This window comes from Leucoraja erinacea, chromosome 4 (assembly GCF_028641065.1).
Source record: "Leucoraja erinacea ecotype New England chromosome 4, Leri_hhj_1, whole genome shotgun sequence".
Lineage (NCBI taxonomy): Eukaryota > Metazoa > Chordata > Chondrichthyes > Rajiformes > Rajidae > Leucoraja > Leucoraja erinaceus.
The window spans coordinates 101,706,220-101,733,623 of NC_073380.1; the positions used below are offsets into that span (position 1 = coordinate 101,706,220).

Here is a 27,404-nt window from a genome sequence, read left to right on the forward strand (position 1 = left end):
TCTGAAGAGGGGGTTTGCTGAAGGAAGAAATCAGTGTGCAGGGGGTGCAAGAACAAGGAAACCTCCTGGAAAAGGAGTCCAAGTTTGTACATCTAAATACAACTACAGGAACATGGCTGTAATAGACACTACTGCCAAATATTTGGCACCGGAAAATGGGCATCCCTCAAAATTTCCCACGGTGAACAGTTACATCTGAAAACACATTGGAACGGGAGTCAGAAGGCAGGATGTTTAGCCAAGACGCTGTGGCATTATTCTGCAATACGGAGTATGAGATTAGTAGCCTCAGGAGAACGCCATCCGCCCAGCTTTAAACCCTACGTTTGCAGAGCTGTGCAGACCTGGAGGGGTTAAACCACCAATATTACTACTTGGGGGCAGCCTGTCAAAACAAGTAAAAGAGCTCAATAAGGAGGCCAATACCCTGAGGCTCATGAAGGCGGCAACAGGCAGGATCTCCTACACATGACAACAGCACCTCCACGCACCCACCAGCAGGAAGACAGACAGAAGCTGGTGAAAGCTCAAAGGCCGGGCTACAGGACAGAGGTATTTTAGGCCTGGCCCAGACCGGCCTTCGTGGAAGACGTGCAACCCCAAATCCCAAATCCAAAAACCGACGCCACAACCTCTATGGCGACTGCAAGGAAGAAAACAAACTTTCCAGGGGGTCTGGTCTCTTCCAAAAAACAGGAGGTGTAAATAACACACATTGGTGTGTAGATTACATTTTCTTGGGAGGCATGGAGCGCAGTAACTACTAACACTTATTTTCTACCTAGTGTTCAGGGATATACAATTGAATTTGTGCACAAAATTTCCCGGTTCAGCATGTACCGAACTGAACGTTCGTGCCTTCACGATAAGAAAAACTGGAAGCGCATGCTGAACTGGAGAGGCTCGATGCTAGGGAATCATGGGGAAATCCCAACACGACTCTTTGGAATTCGTGTCAATATCTTTACGAAAAACAAAACAATGTGGTTGCCAATCATTCAGGTCTGACAAACCTGAATACATTGTGCAGTAAATTCATTCGAAATTAGAAACCTTTGTTACTGCCAAACAATTGATTCCATAGGCTACTTTATGGATTGCATCCATTAAAAGATGCTTACTATACGGTGCCTATGCGGAAGGATTATAGACGTTATTAATTCTAAGCTAACATCTTCCACCACTAAGGACTACTTGGGGTTCACCTTTGACTTAGTCTACATGTGGGTAACTTATCAAAGGAAGGTACAGATTTAACTGAGGCCAACAACCTCATTGACATCAGTAAACCACCGATTCGACTGGTAGCAAGAGTAATTGGCAATACTGTGGCCTTTCCAGCCACACTGTTTAACCTTTGTATTACCAATAATTACAAGGACATAAGTATAAGCACTTAAAATCAATACTGGTCATGTGTAGAGACCAATGAGGCAACCGATCTAAGCAATCACGGAATTACAATGATAGGGGAAATATTGGGCATTGTTCAAACCCTATCATTGTCAGCAACCATTCAGTGGTGCTACAAACTGATGCCAGTGTTCATGGTTGGTGTGTTACTAACCCCATCTCTAGTTGTGGATATAGTTGGGATGCACAAGAAGCATCATTGCTTCAGATACATGTCATAAACTACTTGGAAATGTTGGGTGCGTTCTATGGACTAAAATCATACTGTTCAGAAATGCATCACCTGCATGTTAGACTACAGATTGATAACACCACCATGGTGACATATACTAACTACATGGGTGGAATCAAATCGGTATCATGTGATAATCCGGCTAACCCAATTTGGCAATGGTGTATTCAGAAAAACATCTGAATATCAGCTAGTTACCTACCAGGAAACCTCAAATTTAGTGGCAGACACCAGGTCACGCAAATTCATGACAAACATCGAATGGATGTTGGACCGCAAAGTGTTTGCTGATATTGTAGCATGATATGAAACACCAGAGATTGATCTATTGCATCTCGGCTTAATCACCAGTTGCCTATCTGTGTTTCTTGGGAATCAGACTGGGGCATCAGCGATGGATGCCTTCTCGCTGCATTGGGGGGGGGGGGGGGGGGGGGGGGATTGTTCTTTCTATGCATTCCCTCCTTTCTGCCTCATCAGTCGGGTATTACGCAAAATACAACTAAACATGGCTCTCCATTCCGAAATAACCAGATTGTTGGTTCATCCCGTAAAGTGCGGGAAAATCATCCCTCCATAATAGGACAAATGTGTTCGTCAGCAGAATCTTAAGTAACCATTTCCGGACCTGGGACTAACGAACCGAACAATGAACATATACAGCGGCTCACAGGCAGTCCACAAAGAAACTATATCGGGTCCACATCAGGAAGTGGGAAATATTGTTCTAGGAACAACATCACTACTGTACAACGAACATAACTCTGTTCTGAAATTCCTGGCTAGCCTCCACTATGATGAGGGTTTAGTGCCACAAACTGCGCCAGTAGTGCCTTTTCAGTATTCTGGGGCAAGGATCAGAGCATCATTCTGTCTGGTCTCACCCCCTGGTGACTAAATTCATGAGGGGAATTTTTAATATTATCCCCAAGGACTAGTTTCCCTTATATGGTATACGAGTATAGTCCAACATTACTGAGGAATTGGTCACCAGCTACAGCTCTGTCCCTGCATAGACTTGCACATGACATGGTCATGTTTATGGCATTGGTCTCAGCACCCAGAATTCAGTCTTTACATAAATCAAGGCTGGATAGTAACACCTCTTCTATGAGTAAAATAACTTTTTACATCCACGAATGAGTTTAACAGAACAGACCGGGATCGTCAGGCCTCATATAGAGTTCAGTGCATACCCAATAGATGATTGCCTATGTATTATGAGACATTTGTTCTTATACATAGAGAACTCTAAACAGCACAGAGGCAATGAGATGTGACATTGCAGAATCAAAATTAGATCTGTATCATGATTACCCCATAAGACGGGGGCTATAATTGTTGTTAATAGTTCATCATGGAATTCCAATGTCGGATTCATGTTTGAATACGTTAACACTATTTCCTCCCTTAGTCAATTACGGCAGTTGTGAGGCATGGACTCGTTTCCACAGCATGAAATCACAGAGCTTTGAAATCTTCACGTAGTCACTCACGTGACTCCGAAGTAAAATAGTAAGATTAAACGAGAACTTACCAGTTCGAAGTTTGATCGTTATTTTATGAGGAGTAACGTTGAGGGATTACGTGCCCTCCGCTCCCACCCTCGATCATAAAGTTCAACTGGTATCCTTTTTTCTCTAATCTTACTATGTTCAGGTCATTACTGTTATCTGTGATTTCACACCGCTGCTTTGAAGAATGACACGCATGCGTCCTGGCGGGTTCTTCACGTATTCCCTCAACGTTACTCCTCATAAAATAACGATCAAACTTCGAACTGGTAAGTTCTCGTTTAATCTTACTATTTAGGTTTATTATTGCCACAGTACAGTGAAATGCTTCATTTTGCATGCTGTACAAACAGATCAGATACCCCATACATAGATAGAGCTCAGCCAAGTATAATAGATGGAGCAAAGGGAAAGATATGGAAGGATAAAGAAGTTGTATGGTGTGCTTGCCTTTATCGGTCAGGGCATTGAATGTAAGATTCAGGAAGTCATATTGCAGCTTTATAAAACATTTGTGAGGATGCATTTAGAGTGCTGTATGTACTACTGGTCGGTACATTACAGAAAGATGTGGACACTTTGGAGAAAGTGCAGAAGAGTAATGCCTGGATTAGTTCTGATTATTTTCTCTGCAGTGTCAGAGGTTGAGGAAACATCTGACAAATGTTCATAGAATGATGGGAAACGTAAACATTCAGAACGTTGTTCCCAGGGTGGAAATGTCAGATTCTACAGGTAGGTGGCTTATATAGGTGAGAGGTTTAAGGGAGATGTTCGGGGCAAGAGTTTCCATAGAGAGTGGTAGGTGGCTGGAACACACTGCCAAGGATGGGGTTGGAAGCAGATACGATCGAGGTGTTTAAGAAGCTTTTACAAAGGGATGGAATGTATGGATTTGGTGCTGGCAGAAGGGATTAGATTTACTTGGCATCACGTTCAACACAAACCTTGTGGCTGAGGGATCTGTTATTTTGTGGTACTGTCCTGTATTCCTTGCATGGGTGTCTTGAAACACACTTCCAACTCCAGGTAAAATACAGCAGTATCAAAGCCAGAGGATTTCAATGTGAATCTAGTTAACATCATTCATTTTAATTCAACACGTTATAGCATATCGTGATAAATGCATGCGAGCATATTTAAACCAAGGATTTTAATTATAACAGGAACATAACTATCAATTGGGTAAACCACTGCCATAGTAAATCAGTTTACCTTCTGAAACAAGGAACCCCTTGTCCAGAACAATGGGTCACAGTTTAAGGATAATGGTGAAATCTTTTAGTACCGAGATGAGAAAAACATTTTTCACACAGAGAGTGGTGAATCTCTGGAATTCTCTGCCACAGAATGTAGTTGAGGCCAGTTTATTGGCTATATTTAAGAGGGAGTTAGATGTGGCCCTTGTGGCTAAAGTGATCAGGAGGTATGGAGAGAAGGCAGGTCCAGGATACTGAGTTGGATGATCAGCCATGATCTTATTGAATGGCGGTGCAGGCTCGAAGGGCCTACTCCTGCACCTATTTTCTACCTATTTTCTATGTTTCTATGAAACATATAATTGAAGCAATATAGGATAGTGAAATACTGGGAAGGTTCTATTGAAGTTAATACTGTAAATCATTGGCCAGAAACAGGGCCAGGTGTATTGACTCTACAGGCACCTGTGGAAGCACAAATACTCTGCAGAAATTCTGTTTAAAAGACTCGGGCACAAGGGGTTAGCTGGGACAAACTTATGAACAGTGTGCAGCTGCATGCAGAGCCCAGAAGGCAAGGAGGTTATTCCTAGTGGCTCCATTCAGGTAATGTCAATGATTCTTATGCTCAAACCAAGCCGAAGATAATGCTCCAGGTCTTCCAAGCAAGTTAAGGACAGTACTCACAGTGGCCAAAATCAATGATCTTTGTGGGTTAAACCGAGGCAGAGATAATGTTCCCAGTAGCCCCCCTCAATACAAAGACTGTGGTCAAATAATGGCAGTGAAAGCAAGACTTGGTCAGATTCATACAGTACTCAAACAGGCCCTTTGGCCCAGCTCTTCCACTCCAGCCAAAACGCGTTGCCTGGTCTAAGCTTGTCCCTGTAACGGGTATAGCTTGGACCCAATAGCAGCACAGGAATGGGTACACCGTACTCACACAGAGGCTCAGGATTGAGCAAGGGTTCCGAAGAGGGGCAGGCAGGAGACGTAGTCGGGGTAGCGGAAGGTCTGGTAACCAGGAGATCCAACACACGATGCAAACAAACCAGCGAGGGACAGACAAAAGGACGGAATGGTCAGGGGCAGGCAGGAGGAAATTGCTGGAGAGTCTTGCATGAATGCTGAGAACAATCTGGCACTGTGCGAATGGTGAGGCGAGTCTATATACCGGGTTAATTGGTGATCAGAGGCAACTGAGTGCAACAGGTGAGGAGAGTTGGGCTGATGAGAGGGGAGTGGCAGGCAGGCAGGTGAGGAGAAGGAGGAATTGGTGGAAAAGTACTGGGAGGTGAAGTGGATGAGAATGAGGAGAGGGCAGACTGTGACAGTCCCATTTGCCTGCATTTGGACCATTTCGCTCTAAACCTTTCCTATCCATGTCCCTATCCAAGTATTTTTTCAATGCTTTTATACTACCTGCCACTACAACCTCCTCCGGCAGCCTGCTCCATATACTCAATACTCTCTGAGTGTGACAGTTACTCCTATTCAATCTCTGTAAACCTATGTCCTCTGGTTCTTGACCTGAGTGAAAGACTCTGTGAATTCACTCTATATATTATAGTGATATTATTCCCAAAGCACAGACATTGTTGCCAGTGGCAATAAGAACAAAGAGGGTTGTAGCTTATCAGGATTTCACTTTAAACACCACCCCAGGTGATTAATCATTTAAACACCTATAGAACAAAATAGTTACCTTCTCGTTGATGTCCCTGGAACTCACTAGAATCCCAAAACTTTTGTTTAATTGGTGATTATGCTTTATGTGTTTACTTGGATATGGTGCATGTATTTATAATTATTTGTTAGTCAGAGTGTGCGTCTGAACATAAGGACTTGTATGCTTGTCTGCCTTATTAAATTCTGATATGGTATAGTTGGAAGAAAATTAATTGCTTTCCATGCTGGAAATTAATTGCTAATATTTGTTTAACTCGTATGGCTGGAATAGAAAACTATTTCAAGGAACTGTTATCTATTTTTGTTTTTCTTCTTTAGCTGGCTGGCATAAATTAGGAGCTATGTAAGGAGAAATATAAGCCCTTGTTCTATCTTTCAAAACATGTGAAATAGGATGACAAAGAGTAATGCAGAGGGCGCATCTCAAGACAGGTCACGTCACAAAGAGCAAGAGCTGAGGAAACAATTGGTCACCTTTATCTAGTGTGTCGCAGCAGGCCGTGTCAAAGAAGCCTGATTTTATATCTCGATTAAATATTTATGCTGTGCCTGCATTTTATGGTGCCCTGATTAGATGGAGGGATGACTTGTGCTGCAATAAATGTAAAACCAACAGGGGTGGGTGACAAATGAAGACAAATGAGCAACTGTTTGGTAAACTGCACAGAATATGTAGCTGCACAGTGTTGGTAAATAGTGCATTTTTGTTGAGCTCATTTTGTGATTCATTTTAAAGCCATATCTGGGCCTGAGTATTCTGTTCAGTTGGTGTCAGTTTGTCCCTAGTGAGGCACAATGCAATTGAGAGCTTTGTTTTTTATTTCTCACTTGCCTCCCTCAGCTTTGTACATGAGTGCAGAGTCCAGAACATCTACCTGTTCTTTTTTCAGAAAAAGCATTCTACAATGTGTTGCAGTTTTCCGCAGTGAGCATTGTGGTTCAAAGCATCAGACTCAAAGTAGCTGTCAGGAAATCTTGTCACAGTCCGTTTAACCATATAACATATAACCATATAACCATTTAACAATTACAGCACGGAAACAGGCCATCTCGGCCCTACAAGTCCGTGCCGAACAAATTTTTTTTTCCCCTTAGTCCCACCTGCCTGCACTCATACCATAACCCTCCATTCCCTTCTCATCCATATGCCTATCCAATTTATATTTAAATGATACCAATGAACCTGCCTCCACCACTTCCACTGGGAGCTCATTCCACACCGCTACCACTCTCTGCGTAAAGAAGTTCCCCCTCATATTACCCCTAAACATCTGTCCCTTAATTCTGAAGTCATGTCCTCTTGTTTGAATCTTCCCTATTCTCAAAGGGAAAAGCTTGTCCACATCAACTCTGTCCATCCCTCTCATCATTTTAAAGACCTCTATCAGGTCCCCCCTTAACCTTCTGCGCTCCAGAGAATAAAGACCTAACTTATTCAACCTATCCCTGTAACTTAGTTGTTGAAACCCAGGCAACATTCTAGTAAATCTCCTCTGCACTCTCTCTATTTTGTTGACATCCTTCCTATAATTAGGCGACCAAAATTGTACACATTACTCCAGATTTGGTCTCACCAATGCCTTGTACAATTTTAACATTACATCCCAGCTTCTATACTTAATGCTCTGATTTATAAAGGCTAGCATACCAAAAGCTTTCTTTACCACCCTATCTATATGTGATTCCACCTTCAAGGAACTATGCACGGTTATACCCAGTTCCCTCTGTTCAACTGTATTCTTCAATTCCCTACCATTTACCATGTACGTCCTATTTTGATTTGGCCCGTTTCATCTCCTGCAGTGGGAAATAGCCATTCTGCTACCTTCACCCGGTTTCTGCTGATTCTCCACCCAAGTCATTGGGAAGCTCTTTTCTCCAGCTCCATAAGTCCTAGCCGGTAAACAAAATCCTCAAACCCAAGCCATCACAACATCAATCTTCTAATTTGATGCAAGGTTAGAGGGTGGCACAATGGTGCAGCTGGTAAATCTGCTGCCTCACAGCACCAGAGATGCAGGTATGATCCTGATCTCGGGTGCAGTGTTTGTGGAGTGTGCGACCACGTGCGTTTCTGCTGGGTGTTCCGGTTTCTTCCCACATCCCACAGACACGTGGGTCGGTAAGTCAGATTGACCTCTTTAAATTGTCCCAACCATGTAGTGATCGGATGCAAAAGTAGGATAACATCGAACTAATGTGAATGGATGATCGATGGTCATTGTGGACTCAGTGGCCATACGGGCCTGTTTCCTGCTGTATCTGTTTCAATCAGTCAGTGTCATTACCCAAGATAGACACAAAAAGCTGGAGTAACTCAGCGGGACAGGCAGCATCTCTGGAGAGCAGGAATGGGTGATGTTTCGGGTCGAGAACCTTCTTCAGACCCTTCAGACGAATCGACCCGAAACATCACCCATTCCTTCTCTCCAGAGTTGCTGCCTGTCCCGCTGTGTTACTCCAGCTTTTTGTGTCTATCTTCGGTTTAAACCAGCATCTGCAGTTCCTTCCAACACAGTATAATTACCCAAACTAGCAAGGTACCCCCAGTATCATTGTGGATAAATCACCTATGTTGGTGGGTTCATTTTGGGTCCATGAAAGGATGCCTCAACCATGGTAGCATTTTGCCTGAACGCATCCTTGTATGTTTTATGCAGTTTTGGTCCCCTAATTTGAGGAAGGACATTCTTGCTATTGAGGGAGTGCAGTGTAGGTTTACAAGATTAATTCCCGGGAAGGCAGGATGGTCATATGCTGAGAGAATGGAGTAGCTGGGCTTGTACACTCTTGAGTTTAGAAGGATAAGAGGGGATCTTATTGAAACATATCAGATTATTAAGGGTTTGGACATGCTAGAGGCAGGAAATGTTCCTGATGTTGGGGGAGTCTAGAATCAGGGGCCACAGTTTAAGAATAAGGGCTAAGCCATTTAGAACGGAATGGACAAGGAAACACTTTTTCTCACAGAGAGTTGTGAGTCTGTGGAATTCTCTACCTCAGAGGGTGGTGGAGGCGGGTTCTCTGGATACTTGCAAGAGAGAGCTAGATAGGGCTCTTAAAGATAGCGGAGTCAGGGGATATAGGGAGAAGGCAGGAACGGGGTACTGATTGGGGATGATCATCCATGATCACATTGAATGGTGGTGCAGGCTCGAAGGGTCGAATGGCCTACTCCTGCACCTATTGTCTATAGTCTATGAATCCAGTAATCTATTTTACCAATGCCTTGAGTAATGTTTAATGTAAATACTTAACAAGCATAAATGTTTTATAAATGCACAAATTAGTACATTCTTAGTTCACGAGATATGAACTGGTCACGTAACTTGACGTGCTTTGAAAGATGGAGGAAGGGTTTATACTTCTCCTTATATATTACCTAACTGATGCCAGTCAGCTAAAGAAGGAAAGCAAAAAGGATAACAATAGCTCCTTGAATAGTTTTCCATTGATAGCCACATGGGTTACACAATTTACTTTAGCCTTTTAGACTCTAGAGATACAGCATGGAAACCCAGTCCGCACTAACCAGATCACCCTGTACACTAACACTATCCTACACACTAGGGACAATTTTCAATTTTCTCTGATGCCAATTACCCAACAAACCTGTATGTCGTTGGAGTGTGGGAGGAAACCGGAGCACACATAGCAAACCTACATGTTCACAGGGAACGTACAAACTCCGTACAGACAGCACCGGTAATCGTACCCAGATCACTGACATTAGTAGGCAGCAACTCTACCGCTGTGTCACTATGCCTCCCTCGAATATTAGCAGTTCATTTCTGGCATAGAAAGCTATTGTTCAATATGTGATGAACAATTTTTATATTTAGTGGGATGGCTAATGGACTAACAGAGGGCTTCCTGAATATCCTGCATCCATACAATGTTTTGGTTAAAATAACAACCAATCTTTGGCAGAGGTATTTTGGACAAATAATTAATTGAAAAGACTGGCCCAGAAATATTTTTATTATAGTGAAAACATTTTTCAAATTCCTACATCCTCCTGAATGGTTGCTTTGGAAATCTGCTCTTGTTTCACAGCGATGTTTGCTTTTGAGGTGGTGGGATGTGATGGGGAGCCAGTACGAGACTACTGCCTTCTCACTAGTTTAGTTTAGTTTAGAGATACAGCGCAGAAACAGGTCCTTCGGCCCACCGAGTCCACGCCGACCTGCGATTCCCGCACATTAACACTACCCTACACACACACTAGGGCTAATTTGACATTTTTACCAAGCCAATTAATCTACAAACCTGTACATCTTTGTGGGAGGAAACCGAAGGTCTCGGAGAAAACCCTCGCAGGTCACGGGAGTAATAGCTAAGAAAGCACAACCATTGCCTCTACTTCCTGAGTAGGCTTAGGAAGCTTGGCGTGTCACCAACAAACCTCACCAGCTTCTACAGATATCCTGTACAAAGCATTTTACCAGAATGTGGAACAGCATGGTTTGGGAACAGCTCCATACAAACACTGCAAGAGATAGCAGAGGGTCATGAACACAGCCCAATCCACCACTCAAACCAACACCCCTTCCATTGATACATCTATACCTCATGCTGCCTCGGCAAGGCCACCAGCATAATCAAGGACAATTCTCACCCCAGTCATTCCCTCTTCTCCCGCTCTCATTAGGCAAGATATACAGAAGATTGAAAACACACACCTCCAGATTCAGGTACATTTCTTGTCAGCTGTTAGCAGGCAACTGAACCATCCTCACACCAACTAGAGAGCAGACCTGACCTCCCATCTACCTCATTGGAGACCTCCAAACTATCTTTAATCGAACTTTACTGCACATTATCTTGCACTAAACGTTGTACCCTTTACCTGTACACTGTATATCTGTACACTGTGGATGGCTTGATTGTAATCATGTATAGTCTTTTCACTGACTGGAGAGTAGACAACAAAAAAGTGTTTCACTGTCCCTTGGTACTTGTGACAAGGATAAAGTAAACTAAAAACTAAACTAAACAAAAACTAAGCTGAATAGTCTTCTGCCATTCCTATTTGCTATTCTTCTGTCCCTGAGAGGAACGTGTAAAATGTCCTTGATTTCTTTCAGACAGTTGAAACTGCAGTGTGACAATAAATCTGTACTTCAGGGACCAGTGCCAGAAGGTATAAAGGTCTTACAATCATAGAAATTGGTGCTAATAGTTTTCTAGGGATATTTATGCATTGCCTTGCACTTTCTCTCAAGGGTTGTGACATCTCTCTCTATCAGCATTTTTGCTGAAGGCAGTGAAAACTGCTTATTATTTACAGACTGACAATTGACAATATTTCAATGCAAAAATTGGATTTGCATATCATCCACAGTTTGATTAAAAATTGCAAATTAGAGCCAACTACTTGCAGCAAAACGTATATTGGGAAACGGTTTTCTTTTTTTTTAACCGGGTGGATTTTGCTGATTCCAGAGAAATGCTCTTCTTTTAATCTTTAAAATATAAATGAGGATTCAGTGAAAATGGCATCAAAAACAGTCTGCAACTGACAAAAACTAAGCTTTCTGGATAACAATTCCGTACAATTGCTATTCTTCAACTAGGACGTGTAAAAATGTCCTTAATTTCTTTCAGACAGTTGAAACTGCATCGAGTGTGGACAATAAATCTGGTACTTCAGGGACCAGTGCCAGAAGGTTTAAGTCCCTAGTACTTGTGACAAGGATAAAGACTAAAAACTAAACTATTTCAGGGATAAACTATGCATGAATTGTCTTTCCATTCCTATTTGCATTCTCTCTGTCCCTGAGAGCTGAACGTGTAAAATGTCTTATTTCTTTCAGACAGTTGAACTGACAATCTGACAATCAGGGACCAGTGCCAAAGTGGATAAAGGTCTTACATCATAGAAATTGGTGCTAATAGTTTTGCTAATTAGATTTATGCATTGCCTTGCAGCAAACATCTCTCTCTATGGGAAACGGTGAAAGCAGTTTGCTTATTAACCAGACTGACATTGACAATATTTCAATGCAAAAATTGGATTTGCATATCATCCACAGTTTGATTAAAAATTGCAAATTAGAGCCAACTACTTGCAGCAAAACGTATATTGGGAAACGGTTTTCTTTTTTTTTAACCGGGTGGATTTTGCTGATTCCAGAGAAATGCTCTTCTTTTAATCTTTAAAATATAAATGAGGATTCAGTGAAAATGGCATCAGAATTAACAACAGTCTGCAACATGAGGAAAAACATTTCTGGATAACAAGGAGGCGTACAATTATATTTGCAACCTGTTCATCTATATCAATGATGTTGATTGGGTTAGAACATTGGAAAGGAGTGAGTCAGGAGTTGTGTTAATCGGGCAATGTGCATCGCCATTGAATGATAGAGTCTCACCTACTTTTCTCTGCATGGTGCAAATTTCAGTCAACACAGACAAGTAAGGAGGGGTGGGGTGGGGCAGGTAAAAATGTTTTCCAGTAAGGTGAACAATGCAGTTTTCATGATTATTTTGGTATCTTTAATCATGCCCTGCTCTGTGCAATTCTGATAACAATGTCAGCACAGTTTCAACGTTGAGGTAGAATGCTGCCAGCATAAGCATGCTCCTTCAGAACAAAGTGGAGGTTTTAAAACTGTTGAATGGTAATGGATTGAAATACATTTAAGGGAAACGATTTCTATTCTACTTTTAACAAAACCATTCCCTTTAATCACGAAGTTGATTTTGATGGATTAGTTTTATTCTAATATGTTCTTATTACTATATTTAAGAGGGAGTTAAATGTGGCCCTTGTGGCTAAGGGGATCAGAGGGTATGGAGAGAAGGCAGGTACGGGATACTGAGTTGGATGATCAGCCATGATCATATTGAAAGACGGTGCAGGCTCGAAGGGCCGAATGGCCTATTCCTGCACCTAATTTCTATGTTTCTATGTTTCTATGTTTATTTTCCACACCCTCTGTTGCAATTTATTTTATCCCAGAAGTATTTGTCTCTCTGCATTAATGCTCAAGGACAAATTAAGTGTTGTAGAGTTATAAACAAAAGATGTGACTATCAAATGATCATGGTGAATGACATACTTGAAGTCCATGGTGGCAAGAAGTATCTCGACCCAAATTGTCACCCATTCTTTCTCTCCAGAGATGCTGCCTGTCCCGCTGAGTTACTCCAGCATTTTGTGTCAATCTGTCGCATTAAAGACGGTCCCCATTCAGCTCAATGGCGCAGTTATTTTCCAACCCCTTCATGTTCCCCTGCAATATGGGTTAGCTTATTCAGATCTGTACCTACAGCATTCCCTATTCAGATCTCACACTGAGCATTGCTGCAGTGTGCCTTAGAGAGTCCATACTAAGGACCAATAAACTGTGAGGGAGTGTGGACACTATATGTTATTCAGCCTCTGTTGCATAAGGGAGGAATGGTAAACAAGGAGGATAATTCCTTTCCACTAATCTTTTGCCACTGTCTTTGATATTGAAGTGGAACTAAAGTTGATAGATTTACTGCTTAGATGTATGGTGATGCAGTGATCGAGTTACTGCCTAACAGCACCAGAGACCTGAGTTTTATCCTGACAATGGGTGGTGTCTGTATGGAGTTTGTACGTTCTCCCCATGACCACGTGTGTTTAGGCACTAAAAAACTGAAAGGCAGGCAAAAAAACATAATAAAATTACAAAAAAGGCACGAAAAAGGCATTTATTGACAAAAAAATATATTAAAACGGCATTTATTTCCACCACCAAAATATGGTTAAAAATAATGATATGATGGTATACGCCATTAAATGACCAAAGTTGCCTGGTTGCACATAATTACTACCATTTTTTTCAAATTATAATATTTCTAGTCCTCTGTCTTTTTGGTAAAGAAGTAATGGGTTCAATCCCTAACCCTAAAAGAAGGTAAACATGGCAGGGCCAAGTATAGAGAATTAGAGATAAACCTAAAGCAGTGACATTTGTGGAAATGGACACATAACATAAAATAAAAACAATTCCCCCTTCATCCCATATTTGCAGATGTGCTCTTCAGTAAGATATGGCCATCAGTACACAAGTCCCTCCTGGCAACTCGGAGGTTCAGCTGTTCTTGTTACTGCAGCTTTACCTGTGAAACCATGTGTGTAATGAGTTTTCACTTCAAGCTGCAGTCTTATAGATGGTTCCTTTAGCAAATTGTAGCTGTCCAATATCATGACTGCAGGGAGGAAGGGAACGTGATTAAACATGGTGTTTTGATGATGCGTCAGTGGCCGTGATTTTCTCTGGTCAGTAACACAGATGACAATGAGCTTGTTTTCCATCCCGTTCTCCTAACACGTTAGTGAGGAAGCAAAGTGTTGCCACCACCAGCATACTAATTCCAAATTTTTCTTTGCAAATTATGTTAACTTCATCTCACTATGAAAGCCATGATAATCATGATGCTGGCCAGCCCTGGTTTATTTTCAATTTTCAGTTAGTATATGCACAAAGCGAGCAATGGCAGAATTGTATCAACACCATACAAGTGTGTGTCATTGAAACACTAACAGCTGATATCTGTGCATAAACCTGGAATATTTAGCTCCAATCATAGAGCCATACCACACAGAAACAAGGTTTGTTGCTAACTAGATCCATGTCAACCACCAAACACTTGTCTGCACTGGTCACATTTTTCTGTTATATCAAATGCCCTCCACCGCTGGCCCTTCTTCCCTTAATTATTCCGCTATCCACTAAGATCAGAGGTGATTTACGTTAGCTAATTTAAACATTTTTAGCATGTGGGAGTAATTCAGAGCAACTCTGGGAAAAGCACAGATCACAGGGAGAATGGGCAAATGCCACCAATCAGTTGCAATAAAGTCTGGAGCTGTCGGACAGCAGTGTTAACTGCTGCAATGATGTTGCTTTCTCTAATTCAAATAACCCATGCATTCTCTCTCCATCCCTCCTCCACCTTAGTCATCTTGCTAGATTTACTGTTCGTATCCCTTTGTTATCACCTCTACCACAGCTAAAGCCCCTGTCCCACTTTCACAACCTAATTGGTGACCTCTGCAGAGTTTGCCCTTGAATCATACTCGCAGCATGGTCGCCACGAGGTCGTACGAGGTCGTAGGAAGTCTTCGCAACTCTTCCTCATGCTCGTGATTGGTCTCCGCGTACTCGTGGCCTCAAGTAGGTCGCGGCGTTTTTTCCAGCCTGATTTTAAAATGTCCACGAGTAAAAAAGAAAGTCGGCATGGAAAAAATCTATACGTTTTACTTGTAGTGGGTCGTAGGTAGGTCGTGATGGTAGTCGTGGGTCGGTAACTGGCCCGAGAAAAAAATGCAAACATGACAATTTGATCATGTGATCATTTTCCACGTAGATAGTCATAGTTGGTCTTAGGTGTGGAAGGCTGAGGTCGAGGGGGGTAGGAGGATGTAGACATAGTCACAGGAGGTCATTTACTTTGGCGAGTCAAAACGACCTTGACATTTTTTCCAACTCATCTGGGGCCTTCTAAACTCGTAGATTAGGTTGTCCAAGTGGGACAGGCCCTTAACAAAGGCTCGACCTTTCCATCGGTGCCACCTCTGGTTTGTTCTGTACCTTTTCATACCCCTAGTTTCCCTCTCCCCTGACTCTCAGTCTGAAGAAGGGTCTCAACCCGAAATGTCACCTATTCCTTTTCTCTAGAGATGCTGCCAGACCTGCTGAGTTACTCCAGCATTTTGATTCCATCTAACTGCTGTATTGCCACATTACCCATTCTGATGCTCAAATACAGAAATTGTATGTGATCCGGTTTCCAGTTTCCAGACTTGTAACGCAGTGTGGAATGTCATGCATAGCCACCAGAAACAGAAGTGATTTTCACAGACTGATTCACTGACTCACACCTGTAGTTGTGGCAGTGGAACACAGATTTGCTGGCATTTTACCAGATCACTGATGCACAAGGGTCATCCCCATCCATGCAGACACCCTGACCAGCAAATATTTCTCATGGGATTCAGTCTTAGTTTAGTTTAGAGATACAGCATGGAAACAGGCCCTTCAGCCCACCGCGTCTACACCAACCATCGATCACCAATGAACTGGTTCAATGCTATCCCACTTTCGCATCCTACGAAGGAGGAGCAATTTACAGAAGCCAATTAGCCTAAAATCTGCACATCTTTGGAATATGGGAAGAAACCAGAGCACCCAGAGAAAACCCACATGGTCATGGGGAGAATCTACAAATTCCACACAGGCAGGATCAATCCCGGGTCTCTGGCACTGTGATGCAGCAGCTCTACCATTGCGCCACTGTGCTAACCAGGGTCACCCTGCATTTACAGAAAATATGTAAAGGGCCTGTCCCACGGGCATGCGACTGCATGCAGCAAGCGTGACCAAACCGGAAGCGGGGGCCGTGCGGAGGTTGAGTGAGTGACGTGAAGTTTGAGCGAAGTCCACGGGAAGTTCGTGCGTGACGTACGGCGTCGGGACGCTGCGTATGCCAGTCGAGGCGGTGCATACGGCGTTGAGGTGTCTGCGGACCGGCAGTCCGTACGGCTCAAGCGACCACGTTAGGTCGCGCTTGCCGTATGCAGTTGCATGCTCGTGGGACAGGCTACTTTAGTTAGGCCATTCCTGGAAACTCTTCAGACTGCACATTGAAAAAATTGCCAGCATTTCCCATTTGGAAGCTGCAGACTTGCATCTCAAGTTAAGACGTTGAACTGAAGTCTTATATATTTCAAGTTTTCAATTTTGTTCCACTAAATTGCTGATTGAATAAAGCATTCTTTCCCAGGCAGCTTCAATCCCCATTCATGCTCCTCATTCAATGCGGGGCAATCACATCATTTGAAAACCTTCCGCGACAGAAAACAAGCTGGTAAGGATGCAGAGAGGGTGAAATGAGCAGCCAGGAGCAATCATCCTGTCTGATATTGTTGTCCATAGAGGTTGCAATAGGATTGAACCCACGTTGCTGGGATTTTAAGGCAGTAGCTCTATTAGCAATGTCACTGTGTGTCACACATATTTATCTGAATACCTGAGCAACGTACCATGTGATGCAAATGGTCCACAATGGAAGTCGAACATTTCCTGCCCAGTGCTGCAGAAATAATAGTCCTCGGAATATGAAACACCAATTTCACATAAGCCTCAGATTAATAACCAGAGACACACTTTACAGCCTCTGCAGCCCAAAGTGCTTTTTCTTCTTCTGCTTTCGTGTGGCGTGCACAGCCTAAAGTTGTTGGACAACTTGTTCTATTTGATCTTCCATTTGTGCACGTCGAGTTGATTGTATTAGTCAAAACAAGGCGGACCACGTGAAGGTTGCAATCTCCCACCCCACCCAGAGTGCTCCTTTGAAATAACTTTTCAAATGGTTACAGGATCAATCAAGTGCACGGCGATTCTTGAGATGAATGATTTTAAGCATCAATTCCCTTCACTGCTCCATTAGTGTAATCCATTACTACCGGAGCCTCTTCCATTTAGATCTCTGAATTACATTTTAATCCTTTCAGCAGTCGCCATGCCAGTTGTTGTGTTTATGAAATATCTACTTATTCAATATGTAGGAATGCGAGTAAGTCCGCTTACGGTGAATTTCCGGTGAATATCTTAACCTGACAGCTTTGAAATGACACAAGGTTCTTAATAAAATACAGTATTATTCCAAATACAATCTTTCTCTCTTAGTTTAGTTTTGTTTAAAGATACAGGGTTGAAACAGGCTCGTCAGCTCACTGACCAACCTGTACACTAATTCAATCCTATGCACTAGGGATAATTTACAGAAGCCAATTAACCTACAAATGTTACCTAATACCTTTATTACCTAATTAGCTTTACCTAATATTTTGAGAAATTTTGGGCACCATATCTGAGGAAGGATGTGCTAGTTCTGGAGAGGGTCCAGATGAGGTTTTCAAGAATGATCCCAGGAATGAGTACGTTAACATATGATGAGCATTTGATGGCACTGGGCCTATATTCGCTGGAGTTTAGAAGAATGAGGGGGGGACCTCATTGAAACGTATATAGAATAGTGAAAGGCTTGGATAGAGTGGATGTGGTGAGAATGTTTCCACTCGTGGGAGAGTCATGGCGTCACAATTCAAGGATGTTCTTTTAGGCAGGAGATGAGGAGGAATTTCTTTAGCCGGAGGGTGGTGAATCTGTGAAATTCTTTGCCACAGAAGGCTGCGGAAGCAAAGTTTATGGATATATTTAAAGCAGAGATAGATAGATTCCTGATTAGTATGGGTGTCAGAGGTTATGGGAAGAAGGCAGGAAAATGGGGTTAGGAGCTAGATCAGCCATGATTGAATGGTGGAGTAGACTTGATGGGCCGAATGGTCAAATTTCACTCCTATCACTTATGATCTTATGATACTTGTACATTTTTGGAATGTGGGAGGAATTAGAGCAACCGGAGGAAAACTGTGCATTCCGAGGGAGAGCCTACAAACTCCATACAGACAACACCCTAGGATTGTAGCTGGATCTCTGGCGTTTAAGGCAGCATCTCTACCATTGCACCACTGTGTCGCACCATATGTAGTATCCTTCCAAATAAGAATACCCTCCAGAAAAATGACAGGACTATTGCAGATCCAAGCTATTGGCAGCACAAATGGCAGTGATTTTCAAATACCAGTTCTTAGTTCACACCTGGACAATTTACTGAGCAGGTTACCAGCATGGGTGGAAAGGATCCTTGTGCATCAGTGATCTGGCGAGATGCCAGCCAATCCATGTTCCGCTGCCTCATTTCACAGGTGTGAACCAGTGTACCGTTAAATGAAAATCACTTTTGTTTCTGGTGCTAATGGTCCAACAATAGTTTGAAAATGTTGTTAGCAGCTGGAGGAAAATCAAATAATTAAATAAATTAAGGAAGCAAAATTCTATTTAAAATAGCGGTGAACAGAGAGCTATCAAATTGTGGTTTTTAAAAAAAAAAATTGTTGATCGATAATGTTCTTCGAGAAGCGAAATCTGCCATTTTTACTCCATTTGCCGCTATCAATGAGGTTGACTCTTAACTGGAAGGGTGATTAGGAATGAACTGTAAATGGCAGCATTATTGATCTCTGTTTGTAATGGATGAAGATAATCTATATTTATGATTGATGAAGCTCAAAGCATAAGCACTTGCCTGGGTTGACAAGTCCTGCTGCTCTGTAAAATGCTGTGGGCTCATGTGCTGAAGGGTCTGGGCCGTGCAATGTTGCATGTGCAACCTCAGCAACTTGACACATCATCCCACTGCTCCACACTTCCCTTGTTTGGCAGCAAATAAAAAAACATTTTCATTTGAGTTTCTGGCAAATTGTAACAAGCACAGGTAACACTTGATTGTCTTTCCCTTCATGAACAGCAAGCATCCTTTGGCAAGCCAGAGCCACCCTCGTTGTTTCTTTTCAACCCATGCCACCAGGCTGCCATTCCTTTCACCTCTCCTTCGATTTCAAGTCAAGTCAAGTCAAGTTTATTCGTCCCATACACATACGAGATGTGCAGTGAAATGAAAAGTGGCAATGCTCGCGGACTTTGTGCAAAAAGAAAAACAAACAACCAAACAAACTACAAACAGTTCCTCGATTTGGGCTGTGGAATAAACTTGACCCCAGTACGTTAAAATGTAGGAATTAACACGAGTCATTTCTAAACTCATTATGGTCCCAAGTAAAGGAAATGGGAAGAACAGTGTATTGTATTTCCACTGCAGGTGGAAAGGTAGAGAGAGGAAATGTCAGAAAAATAATAAACATGGGTATTAATAAAGCACATGAAACCTAGAAAGACGGTGACAAAGAAAAGTTGCAGCTGAGAAAGAAAAGGTTATCCGATTACAAGCTTTTCCTTTTCCTTGTCCTGTCCTTGCATAGTTGCATATGAAGAGACTTCCAAGGGACTGAAGATGTTCAATTCTTGGTCAGAATCAACGTTTATGGTGAGGTAGCATCTGGTGAAAAGGAAACTGCTGAGACGGATTCAACATGGGACAGAACAAAATAAATACGAAATCCATTGAAAGTAGGCTCTTGAATCTGGTTCAGAGCATTGAGAGATTTATAAGATATATATAGAGAGTGGTGAATCTCTGGAACTCTCTGCCACAGAGGGTAGTTCAGGCCAGTTCATTGGCTATATTTAAGAGGGAGTTAGATGTGGCCCTTGTGGCTAAGGGGATCAGGGGGTATGGAGAGAAGGCAGGTACGGGATACTGAGTTGGATGATCAGCCATGATCATATTGAATGGCTGTGCAGGCTCGAAGGGCCGAATGGCCTACTCCTGCACATAATTTCTATGTTTCTATGTTTCTATAACCGATGTAGGGTCTTGACAGGTTCTCAGCCCAAAACAACAGCATTTCTCACCCCCCCCCCTCCCTCCCCACCCCCCCTCCCAATGGCCAATCGGCCCATTGGGTAATGCTGGCTCAAAGCTATCCAAATCATAAGAGAAGGGCAGTCAAATCAAATGAACCTGTAAATATAGCAAGAATAGAAATTGTTCTGTTTGTGCTGAAGTTGATATGCAAATTATACGGGAATGAAATTACCATAAAAGCAATAACTGTGAACATATTTCTTTTTTTTTTCTCTCCAATAGGGAATGAATTAAATTTGACAAAGGTTACTCGAGCACAGACCTTTCCCAGCTACATCTCAGAACAGAGTCACGAGCACCAACACTTATTATCGCCATCTAGTGGCTACGGATCGAGCTACAGCTCTGGGCTGGCCCAGTGATGTGCACCGGACAATGGGAGGAGTCACTGTGAGCAAGGCCACGTGTTACTGAGACAAGCCTGAATGAGTAACAGTGAGGGGCAAGGACTAAATACAGGTGAAACACAACAAGACTTGGATGGCTTTTGCTGTACTTGAAGCATTCAGGTGATAGACTGAATATTCATAGGCTTAAAAATACATCTTTTTTTAATATTAATTGGCTCCCACCTGCTGATAACTACATACCTCCTTGGGACATAGAATTTGATGTATAAAAAATGCAATGTAGAGTATTTTTAAAATCCAGCTGCTGTAAAACATAGCTTCTGTGTGTTAAACACAATTGTTTGGATAGGTCTGAAAGTGACGAGTCAAATTGTCTGTGTCTGCAACAACTGTCTAACAGTGCTTCTGTTTCTAATACTAATTCAGGTATTGCTTTCAGATCTGCCCTACAGTTATTCCCAGATATCAAATAGTTTTTCTCAGCAACAAATGCCCAAGACTGTTTTCATTCTACATCAGGTTGCAGTGTTTTTTGATGCTATTTTGTTTATTGAGGAGAATTTTCTGTGAAGAATAAGGGCTCTATGGTTCAATTTTGATGAAGGTTTTGTGTGGCCAGGGGAAGGGGAGGTGATGGGTGGTGGGGAATGATGGGGTTGTATGAGGGGTTTTTCACAGGTTGAGCATAAGACTATGCAGGTGGTTTTAAGCTTCAACTGCAACAACTGTACACATGAAGAACAAAATAAGTAAATTGCTAATTCATTTTAGGACAAACGAAAATACATTGATATCAGTACTGTGTTCTGGCAACGTGTTGGAAAGGCTCTGATTAGAAATGTAGTCTCTGTAAAAGCAGGTCATCATTTGTTCTCAGCAAGGGGAGAATTATTTCATGAACATCACCTTTTAAGTAAAGGCACCTTTCATTCGCTGGAGAATGTGTTGGCAACATGAAAAATGTGCAATATTTACCAACATGCATTTTCTTTTGGAATTGGCACTTTAGATGATAGTTCATAATTAACTATCCAAGTATATCCACTTGTGCCAGCTTGAAGTTACCTTAAGACCTGAAATATCAAACCCTATGAAGCTAGAGCTGGGAAAAAAACTGGCAAGGAGCAGATGAATTACAGCATGTTGGCAATAAAGAGGCATAAGATATTGGCATAACCAGCAGTTAAAACAACAGCTGCAGGGAGGACCAAGAAAATCCGTTTCGATTAAGTGTCTGCACCCAAAACGTCAACTGCAATGCTTCTCTCCATTGGCATGGCCTGAACTGCTGTATGTTTCCAACTTTCACTGTTTCTGTCTCAAATTTCCAGGATCTGCAGTCGTTTGCACTTTGTTTATCATTCTCAATCCGACCTCCTGCTCTACATTAATCAACAATGACAACTACCTGTTGAGCCAACTGCACAATCCACTCCATCACCCTCCCCCAGAGCCCACTGCTGTCAAAGGCGTTTCCACTGTTTTTTTTAATATGCCGAATATCCAGAGATATTTACAATTAAAATTGATTTTATTTAACTTTTTTTTTAACTCAACCATTAAAAATAACGACTTTAGTTCAAATACTTTAAACTATAGTAAATTAATTTAAAAATCATAAGATATGAAATAAAGATAAGTCAACAAAAAATTTGAACTCACTTTTTTTATTATAGATAAGTGTAGTATTGAAAAGAAGGTGGTCGCTGCCTGTATTCCAATTTTAGCTCATGTAAAGCTGAGGGGTCAGAAGCGAAGTGTATCTGGTTCCAGTCAGAGCCAGAGGGACTGCTGGTCCAACAGTGGGTCCAGTATCAGGACAGGTAGCATTCGACGCACTGCATGCCTCCAACTTTCATTTTGACGTGTGCAGATGTGGAAGTTGAATACACATAAAACATTGGAGGATGGGGTCATCATTTCAATCACGTCCCTGCATCACTAATGCCAGCAGTGATTAGATATCGCCAATCTCCATGTGTGCATTTGCTTGTTTACAGGACTGTGCATACTCGCAACTATGTAAGGCAAAAAAAAAGACAAATTTAAGGATTTGCAAAGGGCCTGGAAGACATTCAGTTCAGGTCATATTTTATACTAATGTGCATGTAGTCTACACCTTGTCCCCACATATTAGATTAGGATTTAAATTGTAATACTTGTTACAGCATTAAACTTGAGATAACACAATCAAATTATGAAGCAAGATGTCGCCTGAAGGAATACTCTTTGCTTTAAATACTGCAACCGTACAAGAAAGTACCTACAAAGTAACTTCCCGACTCAAAATCTCGTCCTCAGTATGTGCCTGGCTCTTATTGATCTGTAGCCTGCTCTTGACATGGGTCAATGCTTTGGTATAAACTCTGTTCTGCCGTGTCTAGTTAAAAAAAAGTAACATTGTTTGTCAGAATTGGTTTTGAAGTCAATCTTCACAATTTGTACTAATTGATTGAACTAGATTTTGAGGTGTCCTTGCTGTGTCAAGTGAACTGCAGAAACATCTTGGGTGTTAATTATTCATATCTATTTCTGCCAACATGCTTAATTAGTCACTGTTGGTAAGGCACAGGGCAATTGGAGAATTTAAAGGTTTTTGACAGGGTCAAGATCACTTTAATTTACAGAATAGGCCTAAGTATCTGCATTTCACTTCAATCTTTGAAATACAATATGGACATTACATATCAGAATGCACTATGGACCATTAAGCATGTTCAGTCTAAAGAAGGGTCTCTACCCGAAATGTCACCCATTCCTTCTCTCCAGAGATGCTACCTGTCCTGGTGAGTTACTCCAGCATTTTGTATTTATCTTTAGTGTAAACCAGCATCTGCAGTTCTTACTACACGTTATGCATGTTCTAGATGATTTGATATGCCATTAGGATAGGAGGAAGTAAAAAGATATCCTGGTTGTCTGAGTCTTAAGAAAGATCTCGACTTAAAACTTCACCAATTCATGTTCTCCAGAGATGCTGCCTGACCTGCTGCACTTATGCCCCCCTCGCTGTTACTCCTTCAGGCTTGTCTCCAGCATTTTTTTTGTAAACCAACATCTGCAGTTCTATGTTTCTACAAGATATCCTGGATTATTAGCAGGGGACTATCAAGAGTCCTGGTTTACTTAAGATTGGACAACAGAAATAAATACGCTTGGATAAGAAAGGATTGTATCTGACGAACGTAATCAAATTCTTTGGGGAGGCAACGGACACGATCGATGAGCAGTCTATTTGATGTAGTCCAGGTGAATCTTAACAAGGCTGTTGACAAAGTCCCAAAAGACAGGCAGGTCAATAAAGTGGAAAGCAGAGAAGGATTCAACCGAAAGTGACATAATGGCTCCAATGCTAGCTCAGCAACAACCAACAGTGTTTAAATGGTTGGTATGTGTTCATTTCAAGAGAAGTCTGTAACTGGTGGAGTTTCACTGAGCTTAATTCTTTACCTTTTGCTTGTTATATAAAAAAATCATTTAGACATAAGTATAAGCAACGCGATAACAAAGTTTCCAGTTGATACAAGCATTAGCCATCTGGAGGAAAGTTTTAGACTTAGCAAGATGCAGATGATCTGGTCAATTAGGTACATAAAACAGCAAATGGAATTTTATTTAGAGAATTGTGAGGTAATGCATCTTCAAAGTGCAATCAGCAAAGGATAGCTATGTGGTGGTGGTGAGAAACGGAAGGATCTTAGAGTGGATACATACAAATCAATTAAAGTGCAAAACAGCTCAACGAGATGGTTAAAATGGCAAACAGGATGCATTTCTTTATCAGTCAAATCTGAGACATAAGATCATGAAAGTTATTTTTTGAGTAATAACAAGGAACTGCAGGTGCTAGTTTATACCAAAGATAGAGTATGCTGGAGTAACTCAAAGGGGTCAGAGAGCAGCTTGGACAACTTGGATAGGCTGAAGAAGGGTTCCGACCTGAAACGTCGACTGTCCATATTCTCCAAGGCTTTACTTGAACACAGTGCTAGTTAGACGATGGATTTAGTGTCGTGTAAGTTCTGGTCAATACATTGCAGTAAGGATGTGGTTTGCTGGAAAAAGTACAGAAGAGATTCATAAAGATATTCGCCAGGCCTGGAAAATCGTGGCCGTGACGAAAGATGAGATGGTCTGTGGTTGTTACTTTGGAACAATAGAGGCTGAGGAAAGACTCTCATGGTTAGAGGAAGTTTCGATAGAGCAAGGGATTTGGCAGAAGAATTAAAAGTCCGATGAGCATTTTTTTTTTTTACCCAGAGAATGATGATGGTCTGAAACTCTCTGAACTGAAAGAGTGGTTAAGGCAGAAAACCTTTGTGTATTTATGAGTCAAGTGTGTTTTATATAAAACAGTTATTTGGATGTACATTTGACAGGTCATGACCTACAGAATTGCAGATTCCTGGGATGTCAGGACTTTCATATGAAGAAAGACTGGATAGACTTGTACTCGCTAGAATTTAGAAGATTGAGGGGGGATCTTATAGAAACTTGCAAAATTCTTAAGGTGTTGGACAGGCTAGATGCAGGAAGATTGTTCCCGATGTTGGGGAAGTCCAGGACAAGGGGTCACAGTTTAAGGGTAAAGGGGAAATCCTTTAGAACCGAGATGAGAAAAACATTTTTCACACAGAGAGAGGTGAATCTCTGGAACTCTCTGCCGCAGAAGGTAGTTGAGGCCAGTTCATTGGCTATATTTAAGAGGGAGTTAGATGTGGCCCTTGTGGCTAAAGGCATCAGGGGGTATGGAGAGAAGGCAGGAACAGGATACTGAGTTGGATGATCAGCCATGATCATATTGAATGGCGGTGCAGGCTCGAAGGGCCGAATGGCCTACTCCTGCACCTATTTTCTATGCTTCTATCAATGTTGGATGGTGAGATGAGATTGGAGCTTTATTTTTTGACGTGCAGATACAATGTCCAAATAGGCTTATCAGTGCCACTGATGTTCTGTGAATATCTGTAGAATCTGACATTAAGTATCAACAAAATGCTTAGTGTTATCCAGGCAACAACCCAAGTACAAAGGAAAATGGAAACAGATACTATCAGATACTCATACTGACAAAAATGAGGTGGACAGTTATTATCAAAAAGTTATAACCTTAGAGAATATATTCTAGACTTGATTGGAAGTATAGGGAGCATAGAGGTGCAGCGGTAGAGCTGCTGCCTTACAGCACCAGGGACCTAGGTTCAATCTTGGCCAAGGGTGCTGTTGGTACGGAGTTTGCACGTTCTCCCCGTGACCTGCATGAGTTTTCTCCAGGTGTTCCGGTTTCCTCCCATATTCCAAGGATGTACAGGTTTGTAGGTTAGTTGACTTCAGTAAAATTGTAAATTGTAAATTGGGAATTGACTTTAACATTGTGCAATCATCAGCAAACAGTCCAACTTCTGTCCTATGGCAGAAGGTCATTGATGAAGCAACTGAAGATGACTGGGTCAAGGACTGTGTCCTGAGGAACTCCCCTGGGACAAATAGCCTCCAACATCCACAACTGTCTCCTTTGGTGTGAGGTGTGACTCCCACTATAGGGATGCGTTTTCACCATAATGTCATTCACTTCAGTTTTACCAGGGGCCATTGAGAGTGAAGTGGTGCCTTGATGTCCAGTGTTGTCACTCTCGCCTCGCCTCTCCTCACAATTTCAGCTCCTTGCTCCATGCTTGGACCGAGTCTATGATGAGGTCTGGAACTGAGTACCCCAGCAAAAATCCAAACTGGATATCAAAGAGCAGACTATTGGTGAGTAAGTGTCACTTTACGGCATTCTCAATGACAACTTCCAATGCATTGCTGATGATTGAGAGTGACCAGTTAAGACGCTAATGTATTACCAGAGGTCAGGATTGAACCCTGGTAGACTGGATATAACACTGTGCCAGCCTGCTACAGAGTTGGAATCTAGTCCACTAGGCTGGATTTGTCCTGCACTTTGACTAACCTGGGCAATCGGCCACGTTACTGTGTAGGTGGCAGTGGGACAGGGGTACTGGACTGTTTAGTTAGTGGCAATGTTCATTCTGGGGTGTGGGTCTTCTGTACTACTGCTGGGGTGCTGTTTAACTTCAGAGACTTTGCCGTATCCAATGCTCTCATCTTTGTTTTAATATGTGAAGTGAATCAAATTGGCTGAAGACTGATTGCTGTGATTGTACTGTATTGTAATTTATTTATTAGCCAAGCGTGTTAAAACATACAAGGAATTTGATTTGCCATACAGTCATACCAAAAAAGCAACAAGACACACAACTATATAAAAGTATATAAAAACATAAACATCCACCACAGCGGCTCCCCCACATTCCCCACTGTGATGGAAGGTAATAAAGTATTTTCATCTTTCCTCCTTTTTCTCCCACGGTCGGGGCAGTCGAACCATCCGCAGTCAGGGCGATGGAAGCTCCTGTGATCGGGGCGATCGAAGCTCCCGTGTCTTGGAGCTCCCGGAGTCGGTCCCCAACCAAGGGACCGGGAGCACCACGATGTTAAGTCCACAGGCTCCTGCAGTTGGAGTTCCCGTCGATCTATGACAAAGGGATCACAAGTTCCACGATGTTAAGTCCGCAGACTCCCACGGTTGGAGCTCCCGAAGTCGATCCCCACAAGAGGGCGCCAGCTCCAC

General features: G+C 42.1%; 1 protein-coding gene across 1 annotated transcript in view; it reads left to right on the forward strand.

The window, feature by feature from the left end:
• The window catches only part of dok6 (docking protein 6), a 479,143-nt gene extending 452,789 nt beyond the window's left edge, over positions 1-26,354 (forward strand). The window contains exon 8 of the mRNA XM_055634869.1: positions 20,643-26,354. Coding sequence (XP_055490844.1) covers positions 20,643-20,782 — 140 coding nt within the window. The 3' untranslated portion in view covers positions 20,783-26,354. The remainder of the gene's footprint in view (positions 1-20,642) is intronic.
• The last annotated feature ends 1,050 nt before the right edge of the window (positions 26,355-27,404 follow it).